This window comes from Budorcas taxicolor, chromosome X (assembly GCF_023091745.1).
Source record: "Budorcas taxicolor isolate Tak-1 chromosome X, Takin1.1, whole genome shotgun sequence".
Classification (NCBI taxonomy): domain Eukaryota; kingdom Metazoa; phylum Chordata; class Mammalia; order Artiodactyla; family Bovidae; genus Budorcas; species Budorcas taxicolor.
In genome coordinates, this window is record NC_068935.1 from 114,267,122 (window position 1) to 114,290,996 (window position 23,875).

The window sequence follows — 23,875 nt, forward strand, 5'->3', positions numbered from 1 at the left end:
GGATGTATTGTGAAAGTAGTGAAGGTAGTGAATGGTAGAAAAACAACAGTGCCTTACTTAACTTATTTCAGTGAACAATTCAGAAACATGAGTTTGTCAGTGGACTCAGAGACTTTAGAGGGGCACTTCCTAAAGGGCAGAAGGAAATTTTTCTTTTCATGTCTCTTATTTGTAGAGATGTTTTGTGTTCTGAGCCTGGAAGGAAGAAATTCTTGATGGAAAAATCAGAGCTGAGTTCTTTCTTTTCAGTCTGGTATTTTCTATACATGTGACTGAAGTTTGATGATGACAAAACAGAGAAGATTAGGATTAAATCGTCATCATCATCATCACCATCATCATCCTCCTCTTTACTCACACTGAGGCAGGTCTTACAGTTCCTTGTGACAGTATCTTAATTAACATAGCACCAACTTGCATCTTGCTGCCCACCAGGAGCAAAAAGTAAAACTTGAAATAACCACCATGTCAGTTCATTCTCAAAATTCTTCATATTGCCCCAAAGTTATATCATAAATCCTGAAACTGGCATAAACTCAGTTGCTGAAAACCAAGTATATAACCAGCTCTAAATCTTAGCATAAGAAAACCGGGTCCCTTTGGAAAAACATGTCAAATGGTTGTTTGTTCTACTCCTGCACTAAGTTATTTCTTCTTAATTTTGTTGTAGGAAAACAATTAAACCAACCCAGAAAAAAGTTTAATGACATAAGGCATCATGCCAAATTGCATGATTTCACATTCCCTACCCCTCAGTTATCTTTTGAGTAAATTAAGAAATGAATAAACTATCAACTCTCATTTATATGGGTGTGAATTACTTGGTCATCTAAGTTTTGCCTCACTATAAACCAAGTCTCCCACAAAGTTGGGTCATGTTGGAATTGCCTCTGTTAAAAGAACAATAATCATTCCCTGAATTTTCATGAATGAAGGTATGAAATAGTAGCCATAACAGTGCCTGCAAGATACGTGGTTTATCTCAATGTCAGTTTCTGAGAACATGCTTTATATCCAAATATCATAGCTTTTTAGGTGATGGATGTCTTTGAGACTTACATCCCAGAAAACACAGTTTTGTACATTTTCACAATTCTGTCTGGAATTTCAAGTGTTTCCTTATTTCCTTTAATCAGTCTTACATACTTCAGGTGTCCTTAAACCCACCTTTAAGGTCTATTGTTAAGGATAATGCAAATTTGACTGTTGGTTGCTTTCTTTGTTCAGAATAATAAAGTGGGAAGGGTTAGTGATAAGGCAAGGAATAGCTCTGCTTCCATTGACAAGTTGCTCCTTTTAGGGAACTCAGTTGCATCATCATCTCTTTGTAATAACTGTATATGTTGTTAAAAAAATTCTTTAGTAATAGGGAGTATGTGTCTGTAGATAGAATTTCTAACCCATTTAATAACGGGAACAATGATCAAGTAGGTTCAGACCAGAAACAGTAAGGGATTTTCTGCTTCTGTGTCTCTATGTTCTCTTAGTTCCAGTCTGTCATTTTGCTTGCATGGTATCAGTGATCTTTGAATTTCAATAAGCTTTCTTCTGGGACTAATGCTATAAACTTAAACTAAATTAAAACAAGAAAGAAATTAAGCACAAGATGAAAAATACTTCTTACAAAAAGGAGAACTAGGGCATCCAGAACCTGAAAATAATTTACAAATATATGAATGAATGTTTCCTTAGAAGTGGTGATCTTAATGTACTTAAGTGGTACCTGTCAAAGTTAATGACTATTCTAGGATAAACAAAACTTACTTGGCGTTTAGGGTCAGCTCTCAGTTAACATCTGTTCTTGTTATAAAATGCTAAATAGTAATGAAATAAGGAAGGAAGAAGTATTTAGGTATTTAAGTCAATAGGGTTCAAATGCATATACTATGAAGAAAGTAATCAACACAAAATAGTTGACTGAAACAATCAGGGATTTAGCTATAGAAATAGAGTAGGTTCAGGTATCTTAGGTTATTCTGTCTCGGATTTATTTCATATACTTGATCTTAAATCAGCTGGCTGCATGAGACACAAAATCCTTCTCTGCCCACAGAAGACCTAAGGAACGGATTACAAATTAAATAATCAAAGATTTGAGCACCAGTATAAGGGGTAGGACGCTCATAGGCAGCAAGTAGAGGTCACAGTAAAAAACCAGGTGGACTTAGGAATCCGTAACATGTCACTTGCAGTCTGAGTAGCAAATGATGAAAAACAAGCAATACCAAACATCACACATATCCAGGTCCAGACGTCCGTTATCTCCCTCAGCTTGGCTAACAAATTCGTACTTTCAACTGTGTTTTTACAACTAGAATATTCTTATCCCCCACAGCCCCCACAGAAAAAAGAGAAGGATGAAACCTAAGCACTAGGGAAAATACATTTTTTTTCTCTCTTTATTGTGAATTCTAACATAACTTTTGTTAAACATAGAGCACGTGAACACATGACAGTTCCCTTCATTTGTTCTCACATGTAGCTGATAGAGAATACTCGGGAGGAATGTTTCTAAAGCCATAGAGAACTTCTTCTTCCATTGATTTTCTAGAAATATGACAAAGCATTAGAGGAAAAAGAAAAGCATTTTTTAAGTTGTGAGAATATCAAATGTTACCCATCAACCCCTGAATCATGCTATTCAAAGTGCTTAAATCTACACTAAAAATAGAACAAAAAATGTACTCCCAATGCAGCTAAATTAACACCTATGGATGCTTAAAATATGACTGTGGTCTGAATACTTCCTCTACAGTTATTCCACACTTCCATCGTGCATTTTAAAAAATTAAAAAAAAAAAGAAAAAAACAAAGAAATAAACCAGGCCATTGCCATGTTTACAGTTTTCTGAGCACTGGGGGAATCTGGAATCCAGTCCAGTGAGGTCACTGCTACCAGTCCCTGACAGGTGTCCATATTATAAACAATGGCCTTCTTGAATTCTGAAAATAACCCAATGTGCAAAGCTGACCTTAACGTTTATGTGTCCTTGCAGCTTCAGTTCTGGTTTGTGAAAATGTGACACAGGTCCAAGGGGAGCATGGGAATAAAAAGAACAGATTGTGGACAAGGACCCAGGCAAGTTGTCAGGGAAATAAACATTTTTTTTTTTTTTTTAGCAAATAAAAACCAACGCACATCCTAAAGCTCCTTTACCTTGTCACACAAGCATGAGATATTCGCAGCTTTACAAAATTCTTATAATCATCTCTCATACATTTGCAATTCAATTTTACCCTCACCAATGAACTCTACTGAAGTTTACATTTTTGTGTGTGTGGCCAACTCATACCTTAGTATTGTGACCAAAACTGTAGAATTGTTTTCTCATTATATGGTGGTAGGAATAAACCAAACATACAATAGTCACTACACAAGCCCACGGACAATGGCTGGAATGGAAGTTCCTACTTTGAATCACTAAAGTAATGCGTAAGTTCTATTATCAGTGTTTTCATCACATCGATTTTTTTTAAAACTAAAAGCTACTTAGGTAATATTTCCCTTTAGCAATTTTGCCCTCTGCAAGTTCCCTTAGGATTGATTTTGTATCATTTTCAACATGAATATATATTAGCTACTTATGTCATTGATTTCAAACATAAAGCTAAATGGTAAGAGATGAATTTCCTGGGAGCATCAGCTTTCTGTTTCTGACAGAATTATACAGTTAAAATAAAACTAATTCTTTATACAGTAAAATTATTTTAAATACTTTCTCATCTAATTTAAAAACTATTTTGTGTAAATAATGTTTATTTTGAAAATACTGATTTCTGTTGGTATTCATATGTTTGACCTCCTGAGTTCTTATATAAACACTTTGAGATTAATAAGTGTTGCTAATGTTCACAAACTGAAACCAAACACTTGATTCTGATTATAGCACTGAAAATTAAATACAGTGAAGTAACATTTAAATACAAGGGGACCCCATAATAAGTTTCACAGATTTGCACTGACTCTTTAGAAAATAACACTTTCTATAATACAAGGTGACAAAACATATTTTGATGACACATCCTGTCCTTCCCTTTGGTTTGGAAGCCTTCAATGTAAATTTCATTTTGACTTGTGTTGATTCACCCTTTTGAGTTAACTTGCCTGGCATTTGCACATAATCTCATTTGCAGAAAATCATAGAGGGAAAAGAGGAAGTAGAATAGTAAACAAAAACAGCCACAAACACATTCATGCCTTTCCAGGAAGTGATCAAATATAGGGCTTGATTTTTTTGTTTTGTTTTTTGTTTGTTTGTTTTTTTTTGTTTTTTTTTTTTTGTTTTTGTTTCTTTTGTTTTGTTCTGTGTTTATATATATATATATATATATATATTTATATAAGGGTACATCAACTCATTTAAAAAACGGAAACAGCACACTCTCCCCCATTTTCATGCCCTTGATCTTCTCTTCTTAGCACTCTGTAGTGGTCACTGTCAAGTGACTAGCACACTTTTGGGTCTGGAGTGTATTCTGACGAGCAGTGAATTAAATGTTAAGACAGTTAGACCCCACCCCCCTACCCCTTCTCAGAGTTTACACGTCATGCCACCATTAGAAGGGTAGAGGTGGGGAATGAGGTGGGACAAGTAAGAGATTCAGGGCTCTGATTGGTGGGGCCCTCCTATGAGCAAGTGTTCTCATTTTTTTTTTTTTCCCGAGTGGCAATGCTGGCATTCGTTGCACTGCTTTCTGAAGGCCCACATGGCCCTGCTGATCCTAGGTAGAACCCAAGAGAGGATCCGGTGCTCCTTGTCCCATCGGATAGATTTGTCCAAGCACCCCAAGGAAATGTTAAAAGCAAAACAAAAATCAAGGAAAGGAAATAAAAACCCATTCTAAAACTAAACTAATGAAGCAAAAAAGGGTTTTCTATCTATACAGAAGTCTCTTCTTTAAAAAAAGGTAAATTTACAAATTCCAATGACATATAAAACAAAGTCAAAAAATGTAATGGTAAGAGACATGGTAAAACAGGAAGACACTGATGCTACAAAGAAATTGCAAAAAACATATGTACAAGACCCTGTTTTTCCTCATGTTCTAGAGATTGTAATGCATGTTTTTGTTTTTGTTTTTTAAACAGCAGCAGTCGAGGATTTAGTTCCAGGCACTGGACTGCAGACTTTACTCAAACTCCCAGGGACAGGGTGTCCCTTGCTTTTCTGTCACCAGATCACACTGGATATACTGGTCTCCCGTGGCAACAGCGGCAGGATGGCACTGTTTGTGTGGGCCTCGTCTGGATTCTGCTCCCTGCTCGATTTTGTCTGTGGCCGCTGCCCGTTGATGAGTGTCATAGGGATGTTACAATAGGTATGCTGATTGCCTATGGAGGTAAGAGGCAGGGTGCCAGTAGGAGGTACGTCATACTCGTAGCTTCGGTAGTAGTGTTTCTGACGCATTTGTGAATGGTAAGTGTTGTGAAAGGTGGATCGGAGATCTGGATGGGCAGTGGCTAGAGCTGTGGAGGTGGCGGCAGCCATGGAGATGGCTGAGACAGTCTGCAGCTCCCCAAAAGGCCCCTGCTCACTAACATCTAAAGCCTGCTCATGTGTAATGGGTTCTATCCTCTTAAAAGGCATTTCGTATTGTAAACGTTTCCAGAACTTAGAGTTCAACTTGTTGCATTTTGGTCCATGCCACTTAATAACGGTCAGGAGCTTGATGGTGTGCTTGAGGGCCTCCACCTCCTGGTAGTTCATAATTCCTCGTAGTTCACTGCACTCGATGAGTATCACTTTAATTTCTCCAGTCACAAGCATGTTTCGAAGTCTGGTCTCCAGCTCAAAGATGCTCCAGCCTCTTCTGACTACGTAATTTGGGGTCATGACAATAATCAGCCGCTTGCTCTGATCTACACACCTTGCCACATCTTCAATGTATGCTACAACAGAGAAAAGAGTTTATCAGAATAAGTAAATTGAACATTTGGTCCAGAAAGCCCCAATGGATTCTCTTTCACGCATGAAAATGAGAATTGTTGGTTGTTAGGTAAACCCTTGAGAAGATGAAAATAGCCAATGATCACTTTGAATAGAGGATGGGGCTTTTGCTTCTCTCGGTGATTGAAATATTTTCCCAGGTACAAATCTCTCATTTGGTTTTTTAAAATGTCAAGGCTCATAATATGAGACGCTTTATAGAATAGTGGAAGTGGCTTCCTCAGGGATATCAAAACTTATTTTCATTTGAACATATCATGCCATTTCTTTCTTGAGAAACTGACAGATGTAGAAGAAGCAAAAGTTAAAATTTTGTCTAAAAATGATGACTACACAGACAGATACAAGGACACGCACACTCTTAAATGAAAACATTAACTTACTTCCAGTTGGGATTAAATCTCTATCTGGTATAAACAACTTATATCCATAATGCTTTTCAAGCATATCAGGAAGGATTTCAAGAGCAAAGCGTTCTTCTTCCCCAGTCTCTTGATTCCACTGGTCAGGATCCACTTTGGTATATGATAAGTATGCATCGTAATCTTTATTATCTGTCAAGAACATTACAGAGTAAAGCTGAAGTCACTACAAAGAAAGCAATAGGACATGAGAACAATCACCTTATTTCATAAGTATCTCCAAATGTCCCACTTCTTGGAGACCAGAGGAAGAAGTTATTAATTTTCATTAATAATTCAATAATGCCAAGTATCATGGAATGAATTCGGGGGTATAAAGGAGTTACATTTTGTTGTTATTAAGACAGTAGGAGAAAAATGAATGAAAACAGCAATGAAATGTTAACATTAAACATTTTTGATGCACAGATCATAGAGAATTTTGACAGCTTATAATGGCCACATATTTGGATAATATGTTCTTATTCTATGTAATTGTACATTTCATCTAATCCTTCCTTTGATGATTTTACCCTGTTGAAAAAAAAGAAAGAAAATTGAAATTGGCTTGGCTGGCTTAAGGAATAGTTTTTAGGTTGTGTGCATTGTGCTGATTTTCTTTTGGGGAAAAGATAAAACAAAACTTGGAATAATTAATTTTTCTCTGGGAGCTGGTTCTTGGAGTTCAGTATTAAGACTATTAATATGCTGAATTATTATAGAAAAACATATTGTTTTCCTGATCTTCACTTATCTTACATGTAAATTACTGCCTAATTTTATTTCATCATGTTAATCAGTTTGACTGAAAGAATCAAAAATTATAAAAAAAAACAAGTGAATTAAACTTAGTTCTAAAATTTGATTTCTTTCCTCATTCTTCTGCATTTTTACATGTGAACCCTTCAAATATTTGCTGACTACTATTGTGCTTTATCTTTATCTTAGCATAAACATCCCAAAATTCTCATTTGTTTTTTCTTACAACAAGAAGTCATTGATCTTCTGCAGAATCTCATCTGTCAATTTCCTTTTCAGAGTGTGATATCAGGATTCATAATTCACCTCAATTCTAAATACTATCAGTAGGCTGTGTCTATCAATATCAATATGCTTAGGTCTCTTTTGTGCTTCCTTGATGATTGTCATTGTTATTATTTGATTATTAGATCAAGTTGAGTTGAAACACTCTTATATTTCAGAACAAAAGGATCTTGGCATTTAGTATAGAAAACTTAAAATATTTGGGGTATAAAATATCAAAGATAGAGGGGCATCCATGACTTGCTCTGGGTGGCTCTGGGACACTCCTTTTGACTTCAAAGACACTAAAACTCACTTCTGAAGGTACATATGTATGTTCATTTAGTAGTCTGATAATCCTGAACTACCTAGAAGACATTCTATAGCTTGTTATGGAAAACTCAGAAAACTGTTTACTTCACTTAAAGTTAACACAGGCATATAAGAAACTAGCAACTTACTATAGGATCCCTGGGGAAATAAAAACCTTTAGCTATGGAAAAATTTTTAAAAGCAACTTTCAGGTAATAAAAAAAAGTAATCATCCCAATCATGTCATATTTGGGTATTTGGCATTTTCTTTATTCTTTAAGCAGGATATAGTTGTACACAGTAATTCAATTTTCACAAAAATGATAATTATATTTATTATACCATGTCTATGCAGATATGCCAGTGGTCTATAGTGGTACCACTTTGTTAACGTAAATACTTGAGTAAGAAATAATAGAAAATAGCACACAATAAAGCTACAATATAATACCAGTTAATATTTAATTAAAATGTCCATTTATTAGATAATCATATGCCATATCTATGATATAAAATCTTCCTTCACAATATGGGTCAGTAACTTCCAGTCTAGTAGAAGACATAGACAAGTCCACAATCTATTTCCAGAGGATAAATATATTGCAAAGAATAGTACAAGGGTCATGGGCCAATGGGAGGACTCTTTAAGCCAGACTGAAGATTGCAGAATGATTTCATGCATATACTATTCTTTTTCTGGGATTATTTCTCTTCTAATTTTTTACAAAGTACTATAAAGTACTGAAGTTTGCCCAAATCTGGGATGGGTAATGACTAGATCCTCATTCTTCACCTTTTGTTTTGTATAGGCTCAAAAGCATTTGAAAACCAGATCGATATGAACACCAAAGAGAACAGTGCACTTATGACCACGTGTAAACAACTGGTCCACCAATACTATTAAGTTCCAGATGGATGTCACTTTTGCTTACATGACACTGTTTCTGGTTCTCCTGCCTCATCCATGGACATGTCTCTTCCAATTCATAAATGCTGTCATTTCTTAAGATGTTTTCTGTGGCCTGTTTCATTTGTCTCTCAGCCTACATTCCCTTAAAAATCTCTTTTTCTCCCATTGCATCAACAACCACGTCTATGTAGACGTCTCCCTAACTTAGATGTCCAATCTTGTCTTCTTTCTCATGAACCTGTAACCTGGACACATGTTCACAACCAAACAAACTTTCCATCTCAAGCTTTGTTCTTCATGTTTTATTTCACTTAAATTTTAGTAACATAAGAATCTCATGTCTATAGTCTCTAAATGTCAGATGCATGTTTCATTTATCTCTTTTCGTTAGCAATAATCTCACAGCCATTCACTGGTAAAAATCCTTTGGATTGTTTCCATCCAGGGTGAGGTCCTACTCTCTCCTCAGCTTCTATAATTATATTTTATTGGGTCTTTCCTCTCTGTTTCCTTATTCTTCTGGCCCATTCCACATAGAATCAGAAATTTTATTTTTTCAAACCTCACAACTGATTACATTTATGGTAGCTTGAAAAATACTTATGGCTACCCATTGTCAAAAAGTCAGCAGCTATCTCTGCAGTTAGTTTCCTTTCAATTTAAGTCTGATATCTTTGAATTGAAGGTAATCTCTTTTATCACATATTATATTATTGTGCTCATATCTTATCTTCTTTCTTTGACCACAAGATCCTTGATTCAGATATATGACTAGGGATTAGTAGATGCTCAAACATATCTGTTGATTAAATGAATGAATGGCCTCTCGTTTGGGTATCACGTGACATATATCTATGGCTAATGGAGAGATTTTCTCAAGATTTGGACTTTCCTAGGAGAGGTGGCTTTGGTGATACATACTCCAAGTTGCCTGGACTCCTCAAGCAATTACTAGGAGTGACAGGGTCAAAGTTTAGCAAAGTTTCTTTGGAATAATCTTGAACTGTATTTTCTTATTGTGACTCATTGAAGGCTCAGAGTCCTTGTAAGCTTCTCTGAAAAAGTGGTTTTCATACTTAAGCATGAATGGCAACAATTTGGAAGACTTGCTAAAATACAGACTGATAGGCCCCACCTCTGGAGTTTTCAATTCAGAATATCTAGAATAGGTCCTTAGAATTGGAATTTATAGAAAACTCTCAAGTGATAACTGCTGCCAGCCCAGGGGCAACACTTTGAGAAACTCTGCTTTACAACAGAGTATAGGTACTCCAGGCATAGGTATTGGAGCTTTCCAGGTAGCTCAAATGGTAAAGAATCTGCCTGTGATGCAGGAGACATGGGTTCAATCCCTGGGTTGTGAAGATCCCTCTGGAGAAGGGAATGGCAACCCACTCCAGCATTCTTGCCTGGAGAATTCCATGGACAGAGGAGCCTGGTGGGCTACAGTCCATGGGGTTGCAAAGAGTCGGACATGACTGAGTGACCACACTTCCACTTTCATAGGTACTCCGAGGTCTGAAAGGTATCAAAGAATTGCAGTCAGCTGCCAGGTAACTGATCAAAAGAATCACAAAGCCTACACACCACAGCCTCAGCTCCATGATAAGGGGACTTGATACTTACAAGGTATGTACTCTATTTTATCTAGAAATAAGATGAAAATCCATGAAAGTCCACACTTTCATCAAAAAGGGGATAAATTCGTACCTAGACTAATATAGTCAGTAACCATATTAAGATTAAATGAACCCCAGGAATAGGTACTGTGGTCTCAGTCAGTTTTCTATCTCTTTATGTCATCTGGATGAGTTTGCAAGATTTAAGCTAATATCCCCCAGGTAAAAAGGAGATGTTCACATGGAGGTTATTCTGGTAAGAAATAGCCCCTTGCAAGCAGCTACAGCAGCATCCTTTCTCAAATCAATGAACACTTGATTGATATCTAATTTCTCTCCCCAGAGTCTATGTCAGTGCAGTACTGGGCTAGGCATTTATTTACCAACAGAAGCAAACTCCTGATTTGAAAATTATCAGACTGAAAATACCGTGTCATATATCATGCTAAATGCAGTAACGTTTCTTGAGTCAAAAACGTAATGGATTCTAAGGCTTCTGCTTTTTTCTCAGTTACCTGCTGAATCAGAGTCATGGGAAATATCTCTTAGATATTTTTTATGTCTGTAAGAATGCATATTGACTAATCTTAATGTGTATAAGAAATTGAAAATGTGAGATTTTTTATAATCATAGAAAAAACAAAATTATGCTAAGATTTTTAAAGGATAGGACTGTGATCTTTCAAATTCAACTTAAGTTTATAAATAGCTGAAAACAAATTAAATGTCATAGAAGAATAGTACCACAATCTATATCTTATTCTGAACTTTATTCTCTAAATGTTATTTTCTGTAATTTAAACCCTCAAGTATAATTCTGTTGACTGCAGAGATGGAAAGCAGTTGACATACCCAACTTTTCTAATAATATTCATAGGTTCTCATATAGTCATTGGTTTACTCTTTCCATGATTCTCAAGAGATTCTCACTGTAATGTCCCACAAAAAAAGAAAAGTAGGAATGAAGTCATCAAGATGGTCAAATAAGATATCATTTGCATGTATCCTCTCTTCTGCAGCACAGAGCCAGTCCTGCCCACCCAAGGACCCATCCAATGATCAGGTATTAGCCCTCCCAGTGACCTGGTGGGAGCCATACCCATCCACACTCCTGGTAGTAGGTCCTCCGACTGAAGACATAACTGTGGATCCTGAAGTGAAAACCTGTCCAAGTGCTATACTACTGAACAAGGTTCTAGAGGTATTCCTATCCACCCAGAGACCAGATAGGACCCGTATGAACCTGAGCTCCAACCCAGAATGATTAGGTTTCTGGAAGTAATTGCATTGGCCTGGGGAACAGACAGAACTTTACCTGCTAAAGTCAGTCTTTAAAGACTAGAAAAGATATTTACTTTTTCAAATGTACAGACACCAATGCAAGGATACATGGATCACAAAGAATCAGGCAAATATGGTATCACCTAAGGAAAGTAATAATGTGCCGGTAACCAACACCTAAGAAATGGAGGTCTACAACTTGTGAGATAAAAAAGTAAAAATAATCATCTTAAAGAAAATCAGTGAAAATAAATACAGGCAGTTTAACAAAGTCAGGAAAATAATGCATGAATAAAATGTGAAAGTCACGAAGTTGTGTCCAACTCTTTGTGATCCCATGGACTATGCAGTCCATGGAATTCTCCAGGTCAGAATACTGGAGTGGGCAGTTGTTCCCTTCTCCAGGGGATCTTCTATTTAATAAAGAAACAGAAACCATAAAGAAGAACCAGACAGAAATTCCCAAGCTAGTAACCACTTTGGCTGGTAAATTCAACCAAATATTTAAAGAAGAAATAACGTAATCCTTTGCAAACTCTTCCAAGGAAAAAATAAAAGAGGAGGGAACACATCTAAATGAATTTTATGATGCCAGCATTATCTGGATACAAAAGCCAGATAAGAATACTACAAGAAAACTACAAGTCAATAGCCCTAATGAATACAGATACAGAAATTCTCAACAAAATACTAGCAAACCAAATTCAACTGTACCTTAAACAGATAATACAACATGATCAAGTGGGATTTATTCCTGGGATGCAAGGATGGATCAACATGTGCAAATCAATAAATGTGGTATGCCACATTAATAGAATGAGGAATAAAAATCATATGATCCTGTCAATAGATTCAGAAAAAAGGATGTGACAAAACAGTTTATAACTTCATTATAAAAGTTCTCAAAAAGTTGGTAGAAAGAAAATACTTCAATAATAAAGGCTAGGGGACTTCCCTGGAAGTCCAGTGGTTAAGACTCTCTGCTCCTAATGCAGGGGCACAGGTTTGATCCCTGGCCAGGGAACTAAAGATCCCACATGACACATGGTATGGTCAAAAAATATGAACATAAAATATGAACACAGTAGAATATTGTTTTGTAAAATATTATTCAGCCATAACAATGAAGGAAACCTATTTTATTTGGGTGGGCCTTGAGGGCATTATGCTTAAGTGAAACAAGTCAGACAGAGAAAGACAAATATTGAATGATCGATCTCACAATGTGGAATTGCAAAAGCTGAACTAATGGAAAAAGAGAGTAGAATGGTGGTTGTCAGGGGCTGGGAGTGGGGACATGCTGGTCAAAATAAATAAACTTCCAGCTATAAGAAGAATAATTTCCAGGGATACATAGAAAGCTTGGTTAACAATACTGTATTATATACTTGAGTGTGGCAGAAAGTAGATCTTAAGTGTTCTCACTACAAAAAGAAATATTTATGTGCAGTGATGGATATGTTAGGTAATGTTATTGTGGCAATCATTTCACAATGTATATGTGTGTCAAATTGTCACATTGTACATCTTGAACGTATACAATGGTATATGTCAATTATATCTCAATAAAGCTGGGGGTAAAAAGAGAAACAAAAAATACCAAACCCAATCAATTAGCTAGATGCTTTGTTACTTTAAGTCAAACAACTAGTCCAGTAGAATTTTCTCCTTCAATTTACTGAATCAACTACTATGTTTATAAAAAGATGTATTTGAGGAGAAAAAAGCTTGGACTCTGGAGAGTGAAGAAATAAAAATACAAATTAAAAACATTATTAAGAAATTTTGATGAGAGAAGGAAAATATAGAACTCTGTATCAGGAATAAAAAAAGTGGTTTAGAAAAATGATAAATAAACATTTTTCTTTTTGACATATGAGAGGATATTAGTCAATTCTCTTTAGAAAGACTGAGAAGCCAAACAATCCATGGATTTTTTTTTTTAGAACAATAGAGCTTTTAAGAAAATGTAGAATGAAGACTCCCTTATCAAGATGAAGGTGGTGGCTATATTGAATGTGCACTAGGAAAGAGATTTACTGATAATATGAATGGCTTGAGATTTACATTCAGGCCTTTGGGAGTTTTTAACCTTTAAATACCTATTGAATAGTTGTCAGATGTTATTGGCAGGTGGCCATTTCTTTTTAAAATTTATTTTCAAATATTTATAAGTCACATATGTGAAACTGACTAGTGACAGAGGCTATTATTCAACAAATGGATTACCAAAATGAGACTGGGGTAGGGTTCCATGATAAACAGTGTATTTCATTTTAAAGATGATTTTCTACATTTGCATGTAGTACATTAGCAGAGAATTATGTGATCATTAACAACTAGCATTGATATAATTTGAATAAATAAGAGTTTTTTAAAAAAATTAAGTCATTTCTTTCTTGTATTTCAGACTTGACCTTCATATGTTTTCTTACATTTCCAACTAATAGTTTTTCATTTAAGACATCTGCAGAAATAGATCTTTGAATAAAAAACAATGCACATATTAATATTTTGATTTTGTGATTACTGAATGTCATTGTTTTAATAAATTCCACTTTTCATGTCAGGGCAGCCTCTGACCATTATATTCTAAAATAAATCTGCTTGATTTTTACAGTTTGAAAATTTAACAATATTGTTCTAGTTTACATGTTTGATTACTTGGTATTCTTCTGGACTATTTGATTCCATAGGACCTTGAATACTGAAATGTGTCACTAATTAAAATATCTACGGTATGATACAGTGAAGGAAAAAAACAGCAGCTGAGCTTAATTCAGACTGCCATTAATTTTATTTTACTCATTTGAGACTTCATTTCCAGATCTATAAAACTGCAGCTCCCTATTCAGAAAACGAAGGTCATGGCATCTGGTCCCATCACTTCATGGGAAATGGATGGGGAAACAGTGGAAACAGTGTCAGACTTCAGTTTTTTGGGTTCAAAATCACTGCAGGTGGTGATTACAGCCATGAAATTAAAAGACACTTACTCCTTGGAAGAAAAGTTATGACCAACCTAGATAGCATATTGAAGAGCAGAGACATTACTTTGCCAACAAAGGTCCATCTAGTCAAGGCTATGGTTTTTCCAGTGGTCATGTATGGATGTGAGAGTTGGACTGTGAAGAAGGCTGAGCACTGAAGAATTGATGCTTTTGAACTGTGGTGTTGGAGAAGACTCTTGAGAGTCCCTTGGACTGCAAGGAGATCCAACCAGTCCATCCTAAAGGAGATCAGTCCTGGGTGTTCATTGGAAGGACTGATGCTGAAGCTGAAACTCCAGTACTTTGGCCACCTGATGCAAAGAGTTGACTCATTGGAAAAGACTCTGATGCTGGGAGGGATTGGGGCAGGAGGAGAAGGGGATGACCGATGAGATGGCTGGATGGCATCACCGACTCGATGGACATGAGTTTGAGTGAACTCCGAGAGTTGGTGATGGACAGGGAGGCCTGGCGTGCTGCGATTCATGGGGTCACAAAGAGTCGGACACGACTGAGCGACTGAACTGAACTGAACTGAACTGAAAGAACATGTCTAGGATTAAATGAGTCTCCACCATACAGTGAAATGCTTGGCCCAAAGTAGGTATTCAGTAGATACTAGTTAGTTTCCTTTGAATTCTTAAGAGGACAGTGGGCAGCGTAGATGGTAAAAGTCTTAATTACGAGGGTAACACCATATTTGCTTGGGTTTATTTCTGTGTTCTCATTCTATCCCATTGGTCTACTTGTCTTTTTTGAAGTGCAATAGTGAAGTGAAGTCACTCTTCACTCAGTCGTGTCCGACTCTTTGCAACCCCATGGACTGTAGCTAACCAGGCTCCCCCGTCCAGGGGATTTTCCAGGCAAGAGTACTGGAGTGGGTTGCCATTTCCTTCTCCAGAGGATCTTCCGGACCCAGGGATCGAACCCAGGTCTCCCACATTGTAGGCAGACGTTTTACCATCTGAGCATGAAGCCTGATAACTCCTGCTTTATTCTTTCTCAGGATTTCTTTTGCTATTTAGAGTCTTTCATGGGTCCATATTAATTTTAGTAGTGTATTTTCTACTTCTGTAAAAAACGCATCTGGACCCTTGATAGGGATTGCATTGCATCTACAGAAGGCTTTTGCTAGAATTGCCATTTTAACAGAATTATTTTTTCAATCCATGAACACAGGATACCTTTCCACTTGTTTGTGTCTTCTACAATTTCTTTCATAAATGCTCTGTAGTTTTGAAACTTAAACTCATGGAAAAAAGACCAAACTTATAGTTTTCAGAGGTGGAGGGTAGAAAAGGGAAAATTGGAGGAAAGTGGTCAAAAGTTACAAATTTCTAGTTATAAAATAAGTAAGTACTATGGATATAATGTACAACATGACTATACCTAACACTGCTGTTTAATATACAGGGAAGTTGTTAATAGACAGTAAATCGTATGAGTTCTCATCACAAGGAGAATTTTTTTTCCTTTTTCTTTCTTTTATTTTTATTGTATCTATATGAGAAGATGGATATTAGCTGAGCCTATTATGGTACTTTTTTCATAATACATGTAATTCAAACCATTAGGTTATATGCCTTGAACTTGCAAAATGATGTATGTCAATTATTTCTCAATAAAACTAGGGGAAAAATAGAAAAAAGAGGGTAAGAGTTGGCAGCATGCTATAGAGAACATGAGATTTGGAGTAAAAAGGCTTGATTCCTATCACTTAGCTTACGATTTTGAGTAAAGTATACACCAAAATCAGCTATATCGGTTTCTCCTTCTGAAACTCAAAAACAGTCTAGATAATTCACGTGTAGGCAAATTATCTAATTACCACCACCAAAAAATACCCCCGGACAAACAAAAAACCCGAGGGTGTTTCTAAATGATTTTGCGGAAGTACTGTGTGTCACCGAAGACAATGTTCCATCATGAGGACAATGATTCCTGAAACACTTAATAGTCAGTAACCTTATAACTGAAGAAGAATGAAAAATAAATTCTATGACATAAGACTGTATAGATACCAATTTATTGCAAATGCTTTAAATGTAACAGTTCTTCTTATTTTCCAGGGTCAGTGGGTAGAGATTATGAAAGATTGCTCTGATTCACTTTGTCCAATATCTGTAATAATTCTTAAAGTAGAACTAGAAGAGATTTCTTTCTTTATCTTTAAAATAGGAATCATATTAGTTATTATAGTGTTTGCATAAGCTTACCCTGCCAAGCCCTGTCATCATTATGAATAAGCACATCCCTCAAATCCCATACACAGGAGATAAAAGCAAAAGAAAGCACTTTATAATCTGAGAAAAACAAACAAAAAGTAGATTCACCCTGTCTAGCACAAGATCCCCCCGCCTTCAAATGAAGTCTTAAGCTTGTTCCCATAAACTATACCTTAATGAAATCTTACGTAGTACCTTACTGACATCTACCAAAACAATCATCAGTGTAAGACAGCTTACTCTTTGCTGTTTCCTTTTATTCATGGACTATAACATTATAATCTTGTTTTTCTTTAAGTATCTGTTATATTTTTTTATTTTTAGAGACAATTCTAAAATCTAGACATCCTTGAAAGATTTTTGGAACAATTCTTTTATTCATGACTCTGAGCCTTTTGTTTCCACAAATATAAATGTGGTATGGAATCTTGAATTCATAATGCTGTACAAGTAGTAAGTATTTACCAGTAAGTGTTCATCATTCAAAGTGAAAGAGCTATAAAAATGATGTGCCTGAAGTGCCATTTTAGTATAGATGAAGGAGAAAATGACTACATCTTGGGATCATGAGGGGAATCTCTGTAAGTTAGGGGGAAACACGAGCTGTATATGAAAGAGGAAAAGAGAAGGGAGGGAGAAGAGACAAGAAGGAAGGAAAGAAAGAAGGATGGCCTATCTTTACACAAGCATTTAAATAGAGTGGAAGGAAAATCTTAGTCAGAGGCATGTAGGGGCAAATGAGTCTGATAACAGTACTTTCTTTGTAAATATTCTGGCAAACATGGTAAGACATCATATCAGTGTATATTCAGCTCTAGAGACAGTAGGTTGCCTTTATCAGGATGCTCAGCTAGCATTTAATTAGAATAAGGGAACACTCTAGAGCCACTACAAACACTTCAACTATCATTATTTCTGATCAAAAGTAGATGCTTCATCAATTAGCACAATGGATATTAGAAATCAAGTTTCACTGCTAAAATTAATGACTTTTTTTTACTAAGTATTATGGATTTTGGAAATGGACCCTCAATGTTGAAATCAGTGCTACTTAAGACATATGCCCAAGAAATCATAAACAAAATGAAAAGACAACTAATAGAATGGGATAAAATATTTGCAAATGATGCAATTGACAAGGGATTAACTTCCAAAATATCCAAAGAGCTCATAGAGCTAAAACAAACAAACAAACAAACAAACAAAAAAACAAAAACAAAAAAAGAACGATTCACTCATAAAATGGGCAGAAGACCTAAATGGATATTTCTCCAAGAAGACATACTGATGGTTAACAGGTACATGAAAAAATTCTCAACATTAGTAATTATTAGAAAAATGCAAACCAAAACTACAATGAGGTACCACCTCCCACCTGTCAGAATGGCCATCATTTAAAAAAATCTACAAATAACAAATGCTGGAGAGTGTGTGGAAAACAGTAACCCCCCTATACTGTTGTGGGGAATGTAGTATAGCTACTGTGGAGAACAGTATGGAGGCTCCTTAAAACACTGAAAACAGAATTACCATATGATCCAGCATTCCCACTCCTGGGTATATATCCAGAGAAAACTCTCATTCAAAAAGATACATGCACGCCAGAGTTCACTGCAGTACTACTGACAATAGTCAAGACATGGAAGTAACCTAAATGTCCATTGACAGATAAATGGACAAGGAATATGTCCACATACACAAACATGCATACAATGGAATATTACTCAGCCAGAAAAGGGTGAAATAATACCATTTGCAGCAACATGGATGGACCTAGAGATTATCATACTAAATGAAGTAAGCCAGACAGAAAAATACAAATACCATATGATATCACTTACATGTGGAATCTAAAATAACATAGAAATGAAGTTATTTACAGAACAGGAATAGATCCAGAGATGGAAAACAAACTTCTGGTTACGTGAAAGTGGGGGAGGGATAAATTAAGAGTTTGTGATTAACATGCATGCTCTACTATATATAAAATAAATAAGCAACAAGGATTTACTGTATATCATAGGGAACTATAATGAGTATTTTGGAAGAACCTATAAGGGAAAAAAATCTGAAGGAGAATAAATATATTTATGTGTGTATATACATATACACACACACACACACACACACACATATATATATATAACTGAATCACTTTGCCATACACCTGAAAATAACACAACATTATTGTAAATCAACTATACTTCAACAAGAAAAGACATGAGTAACTTAACATCATTTAGAGACACATCCTACTCCTCAGATGTCTAGTGGGGCCAGAGACCTTTCCGCTTAGGGAAACTGTTTCAGACTTGATTTCAAATGGTCCTGTGTCCTAACAAAGAATATTTCTTTTGGGTTTATCATACATCCAAATTTATTTCAGAAAGAATTTTAAAAGTTATATGTAATAGAAAAGACAGTACATATTAAATAAATTTTTGAAAAAAATATAGATATAACATCTCAAATTATAATGCCCTAGAATGTTGTTTTCATGTCTGAATAGTACCTTTCAGTTCTTATCAACATGGACACATAGCTCTCTTCAAAGCTGATCATCACAGTATACAAATCTTTTTATATTCTGCTCTTCATTGACTACCATGACAGTTTCCTGTATCAGACATAGCTCCCAGTTGATGAGGAATATTCTTAGACATCATTAGATGGTTAGCCTAATCCTGACACCGGGATACTCACATGTGCCTCAAGGGCAAGGTTTTTTTGGGAACTCTCACAAACATTCATGTGACACAGAGTTGGATCTTCTTCAAGTTGATAGGATAGGTTACATGTTCATTTATTAAGAAATGTATATGCAGCAGAATTTGTACGAATTTTCTTTCAGTATTTTATGGAATCAAGGTGGTAGAGTAGTAATTAATCTTCTCCTACCTCTAACCATTAGAGTTAGCTCATTTACCAAAGGGACCTGAGAATTACGGGTAACTGCATTGTCTTGGGTCCATTCTCAACAGCTGTGTTTGTCCAAAGACCAGCATCTCATTCTAACTGGGAATTATGTATGATCAGATTCTATGGGGTTGGCAAGGCTACACATGTTTAGTTGGGTTACCCTGTTACAGTAGGTGCTTTCTGAGCTAAGAAAGCTTTCTTCTCTGGCAGGATGAAATATCAATAATCATAACCAGGAGAAGTACCAATAATCTCAGATATGCAGATGACACCACCCTTATGGCTGAAAGCGAAGAACTAAAGAGCCTCTTGATGAAAGTGAAAGAGGAGAGTGAAAAAGTTGGCTTTAAACTCAACATTCAGAAAACGAAGATCATGGCATCCGGTCTGATCACTTCATGGCAAATAGGTGGGGAAACAGTGGAAACAGTGAGAGACTTTATTTTTTGGGCTCCAAAATCACTGCAGATGGTGACTGCAGCCATGAAATTAAAAGACGCTTGCTCCTTGGAAGAAAAGTTATGACCAACCTAGACAGCATATTAAAAAGAAGAGACATTACTTTGGCAATGAAGGTCTGTCTAGTGAAAGCTATGGTTTTTCCAGTAGTCATGTATGGATGTGAGTTGGACTGTAAAGAAAGCTGAGTGCCAAAGAATTGATGCTTTTGAACTGTGGTGTTGGAGAAGACTCTTGAGAGTCCCTTGGGCAGCAAGGAGATCCATCCAGTCCATCCTAAAGGAAATTAGTCCTGAATATTCATTGGAAGGACTGATGTTGAAGCTGAAACTCCAATACTGTGGCCAACTGATGTGAAGAACTGACTCATTTGAAAAGACCCTGATGCTGGGAAAGGCTGAAGGTGAGAGGAGAAGGGGATGACAGAGGATAAGATGGTTGCATGGTATCACCAACTCAATGGACATGGGTTTGGGTGGACTCTGGAGTTGGTGATGGACAGGGAGGCCTGGCGTGCTGCGGTTCATGGGGTCACAAAGAGTCGGACACAACTGAGCGACTGAACTGAATGTTCACATCGTCTGAATCAGTACTGTATTCTGAAGAACTATCATCTTCTAAGACAGTATTATATATGTATCTGCATAAAATTCACTGAAAAGTCCTTTACTCAAAATTTTGTGATGTGGCATTTTTGAAAGTTTTATAGTAATAAACTTGCATTTATAATACACAGAAGGTTGGGATAAAAACCGAACAGAGCAAAATACGAATGATAACAACAATCGTAAGCTGTGTAATGAACCCTTGATTAAGTTAAAGCTCTAAAAACTATGCAGTCATGTTAATTGTATCACTCTGTATAAAAATGTATTGATATATCTCTGGTCAATAATGTTTGGGTAACAAAAGATGTGTTAATATATCTCTTGTCAATAATGTGCTAGTTGATCATGATAACTAATTGGAAATGGCAGGTGGAGAGGAAGTGAAGCAAATGAGGTAAAGGACGATACAGAGAATTGAGATGTAAAACGGAAAATGGTAAGGAATGAGTGTGGGGGGATGCGTGATGCAAAAGCTGGTCTTGGTTCCTATCATAGTGTAAAAAAACCAAAAGGTTATGAGAAAATGATAATAAAACAAGAGAACTTGGAGAAAGACATTTAGGAGAAATTCGTACATAAATGCAACTGTAGACAGGGTTGTACATATGATCCAAAAATGTGGTGCTGCAGAATTAAAAGAGAAATGCTAAGGCCTGAGTCTAGGGGAAACATTACAATGTAAGGTTGTGTAGAAAGGTACAAAGACTGATGTGAACAAACCAAGAGAGCAAAGCATCAGTATGTTTCATCTTGGAAAAATAGAATCTTTCTGATACAGAACTGATAGAGTCAGGTAATGCCCATTGTAGAGACTTGAAAGGAATCGACTGAATGTGTCCAGATGCCAAACAGTCCATTTCCTAGTCTGATACAGTGAAGGAAATTAGGAAAATTTGGGGATTTAGATCTGGGTTTCAATTCTGTCTTTCTGGTTGTATGATTTTCTCAGTATCAATAAAATAGTCAACACAACACTTGTCGTTTAATACATATGTAAGAAATGGTCAATGAATCTGTTATTAACAATCACTGTAGTACTGACATTACTTCAAAAGATGAGCTAAAGTTTCTTTCCCTCTTCTTCTTCACACTGGTTTCCTTTCTTTCCAAGAGCACTTCATGTATTCCCATTTCAGGGGAGGTAACATGGTAGCCAAGAATAAAGATAGCTGATCAACTTTGACTTTCAAATTACAGTTTCTGAAGCCAAGTCAAGAAAAGTGTGCATTCTCTTAACAATTATCTCTTTTTTGGAAGAAGAAAGGACTTGTGGGAGGGCTAGGAAGAATGGGGATTCATGATGTTAGAGAAATTTTTCAACACTGCAATAGTAGATATTTATTCAATTATAACAATGTGTAGAAGAATCCAAGGAGATGCAACTAAGGTTCAGTAACATCTAACTCTAAACATCTAAACTTAAATCAAATCCCTTACAATTTTACAGTGTAAGTGACAAATAGATACAAGGGATTAGATCTGATAGACAGAGTGCCTGAAGAACTATGGACAGAGGTTCATGACTTTGTACAGGAGGCAGTGATCAAGGCCATCCCCAAGAAAAACAAATACAAAAAGGCAAAATGGTTGTCTGAGGAGGCCTTACAAATAGCTGAGAAAAGAAGAGAAACTAAAGGCAAAGGAGAAAAGGAAAGATGTACCCATCTGAATGCAGAGTTCCAAAGAATAGCAAGGAGAGATAAGAAAGTCTTCCTCAGTGGTCAATGCAAAGAAATAGAGGAAAATAATAGAATGGGAAAGACTAGAGATCTCTTCAAGAAACCTAGAGATACCAAGGGAACATTTCATGCAAAGATGGGCACAATAAGGACAGAAATGGTATGGATCTGACAGAAGCAGAAGATATTAAGAAGAGGTGGCAAGAATACACAGAAGAACTATACAAAAAAGATCTTCATGACCCAGATAACCACGATGGTGTGATCATTCACCTACAGCCAGACATCCTGGAATGTGAAGTCAAGTTGGCCTTAGGAAGCATCACTATGAACAAAGGTAGTGGAGGTGATGGAATTCCAGCTGAGCTATTTCAAATCCTGAAAGATGATGCTGTGAAAGCGCTGCACTCAGTATGCCAGCAAATTTGGAAAACTCAGCAGTGGCCACAGGACTGGGAAAGGTCAGTTTTCATTCCAATCCCAAAGAAAGGCAATGCCAAAGAATGCTCAAACTACCATACAATTGCACTCATGTCACATACTAGCAACGTAATGCTCAAAATTCTCCAAGCCAGGCTTCAACAGTACATGAACTGTGAACTTCCAGATGTTCAAGCTGGATTTAGAAAGGGCAGAGGAACCAGAGATCAAGTTGCCAACATCTGCTGGATCATTGAAAAAGCAAGAGAGTTCCAAAAAACATCTACTTCTGCTTTATGGACTATGCCAAAGCATTTGACTGTGTGGATTATAACAAACTGTGGAAAATTCAAGAGACGGGCATACCAGACCACCTTACCTGCCTCCTGAGAAACCTGTATGCAGGTCAAGAAGCAACAGTTAGAAATGGACATGGAACAACAGACTGGTTCCAAATTGGGAAAGGAGGATGTGAAGGCTATATATTGTCACCCTGCTTATTTAACTTATATGCAGAGTACATCATGAGAAACATTGGGCTGGAAGAAGCACAAGCTGGAATCAAGATTGCTGGGAGAAATATCAATAACCTCAGACATGCCAATGACATCATCCTTATGGCAGAAAGTGAAGAAGAACTAAAGAGCCTCTTGATGAAAGTGAAAGAGGAGAGTGAAAAAGTTGGCTTCCAGCTCAACATTCAGAAAAACAAAGATCATGGCATTTGGTCCCATCACTTCATGGCAAATAGATGGGAAACAATGGAAACAGTGAGAGACTATTTTTTTGGGCTCCAAAATCACTGCAGATGGTGACTGCAGCCATGAAATGAAATGATGCTTGCTCCTTGGAAGAAAAGCTATGACCAATCTAGACAGCATATTATAAAGCAGAGACATTTCTTTGCCAACAAAGGTCTGTCTAGTGAAAGCTATGGTTTTTCCAATAGTCATGTATGGATGTGAGAGTTGGACTATAAAGAAGCTGAGCGCTGAGGAATTGATGCTTTTGAACTGTGGTGTTGGAGAAGACTCTTGAGAGTCCCTTGGGCAGCAAGGAGATCCATCCAGTCCATCCTAAA

At 36.5% G+C, this 23,875-nt stretch overlaps 1 protein-coding gene across 1 annotated transcript in view; it reads right to left on the bottom strand.

The window, feature by feature from the left end:
- Nucleotides 1–5,171: 5,171 nt before the first annotated feature.
- The window catches only part of IL1RAPL1 (interleukin 1 receptor accessory protein like 1), a 687,113-nt gene continuing 668,409 nt past the window's right edge, over nucleotides 5,172–23,875 (bottom strand). Inside the window, exons 9-10 of the mRNA XM_052662751.1 lie at nucleotides 6,332–6,502; nucleotides 5,172–5,890 (exon numbers count right to left, since the gene is read on the bottom strand). Of these exons, the coding sequence (XP_052518711.1) occupies nucleotides 5,172–5,890; nucleotides 6,332–6,502 (890 nt within the window). The remainder of the gene's footprint in view (nucleotides 5,891–6,331; nucleotides 6,503–23,875) is intronic.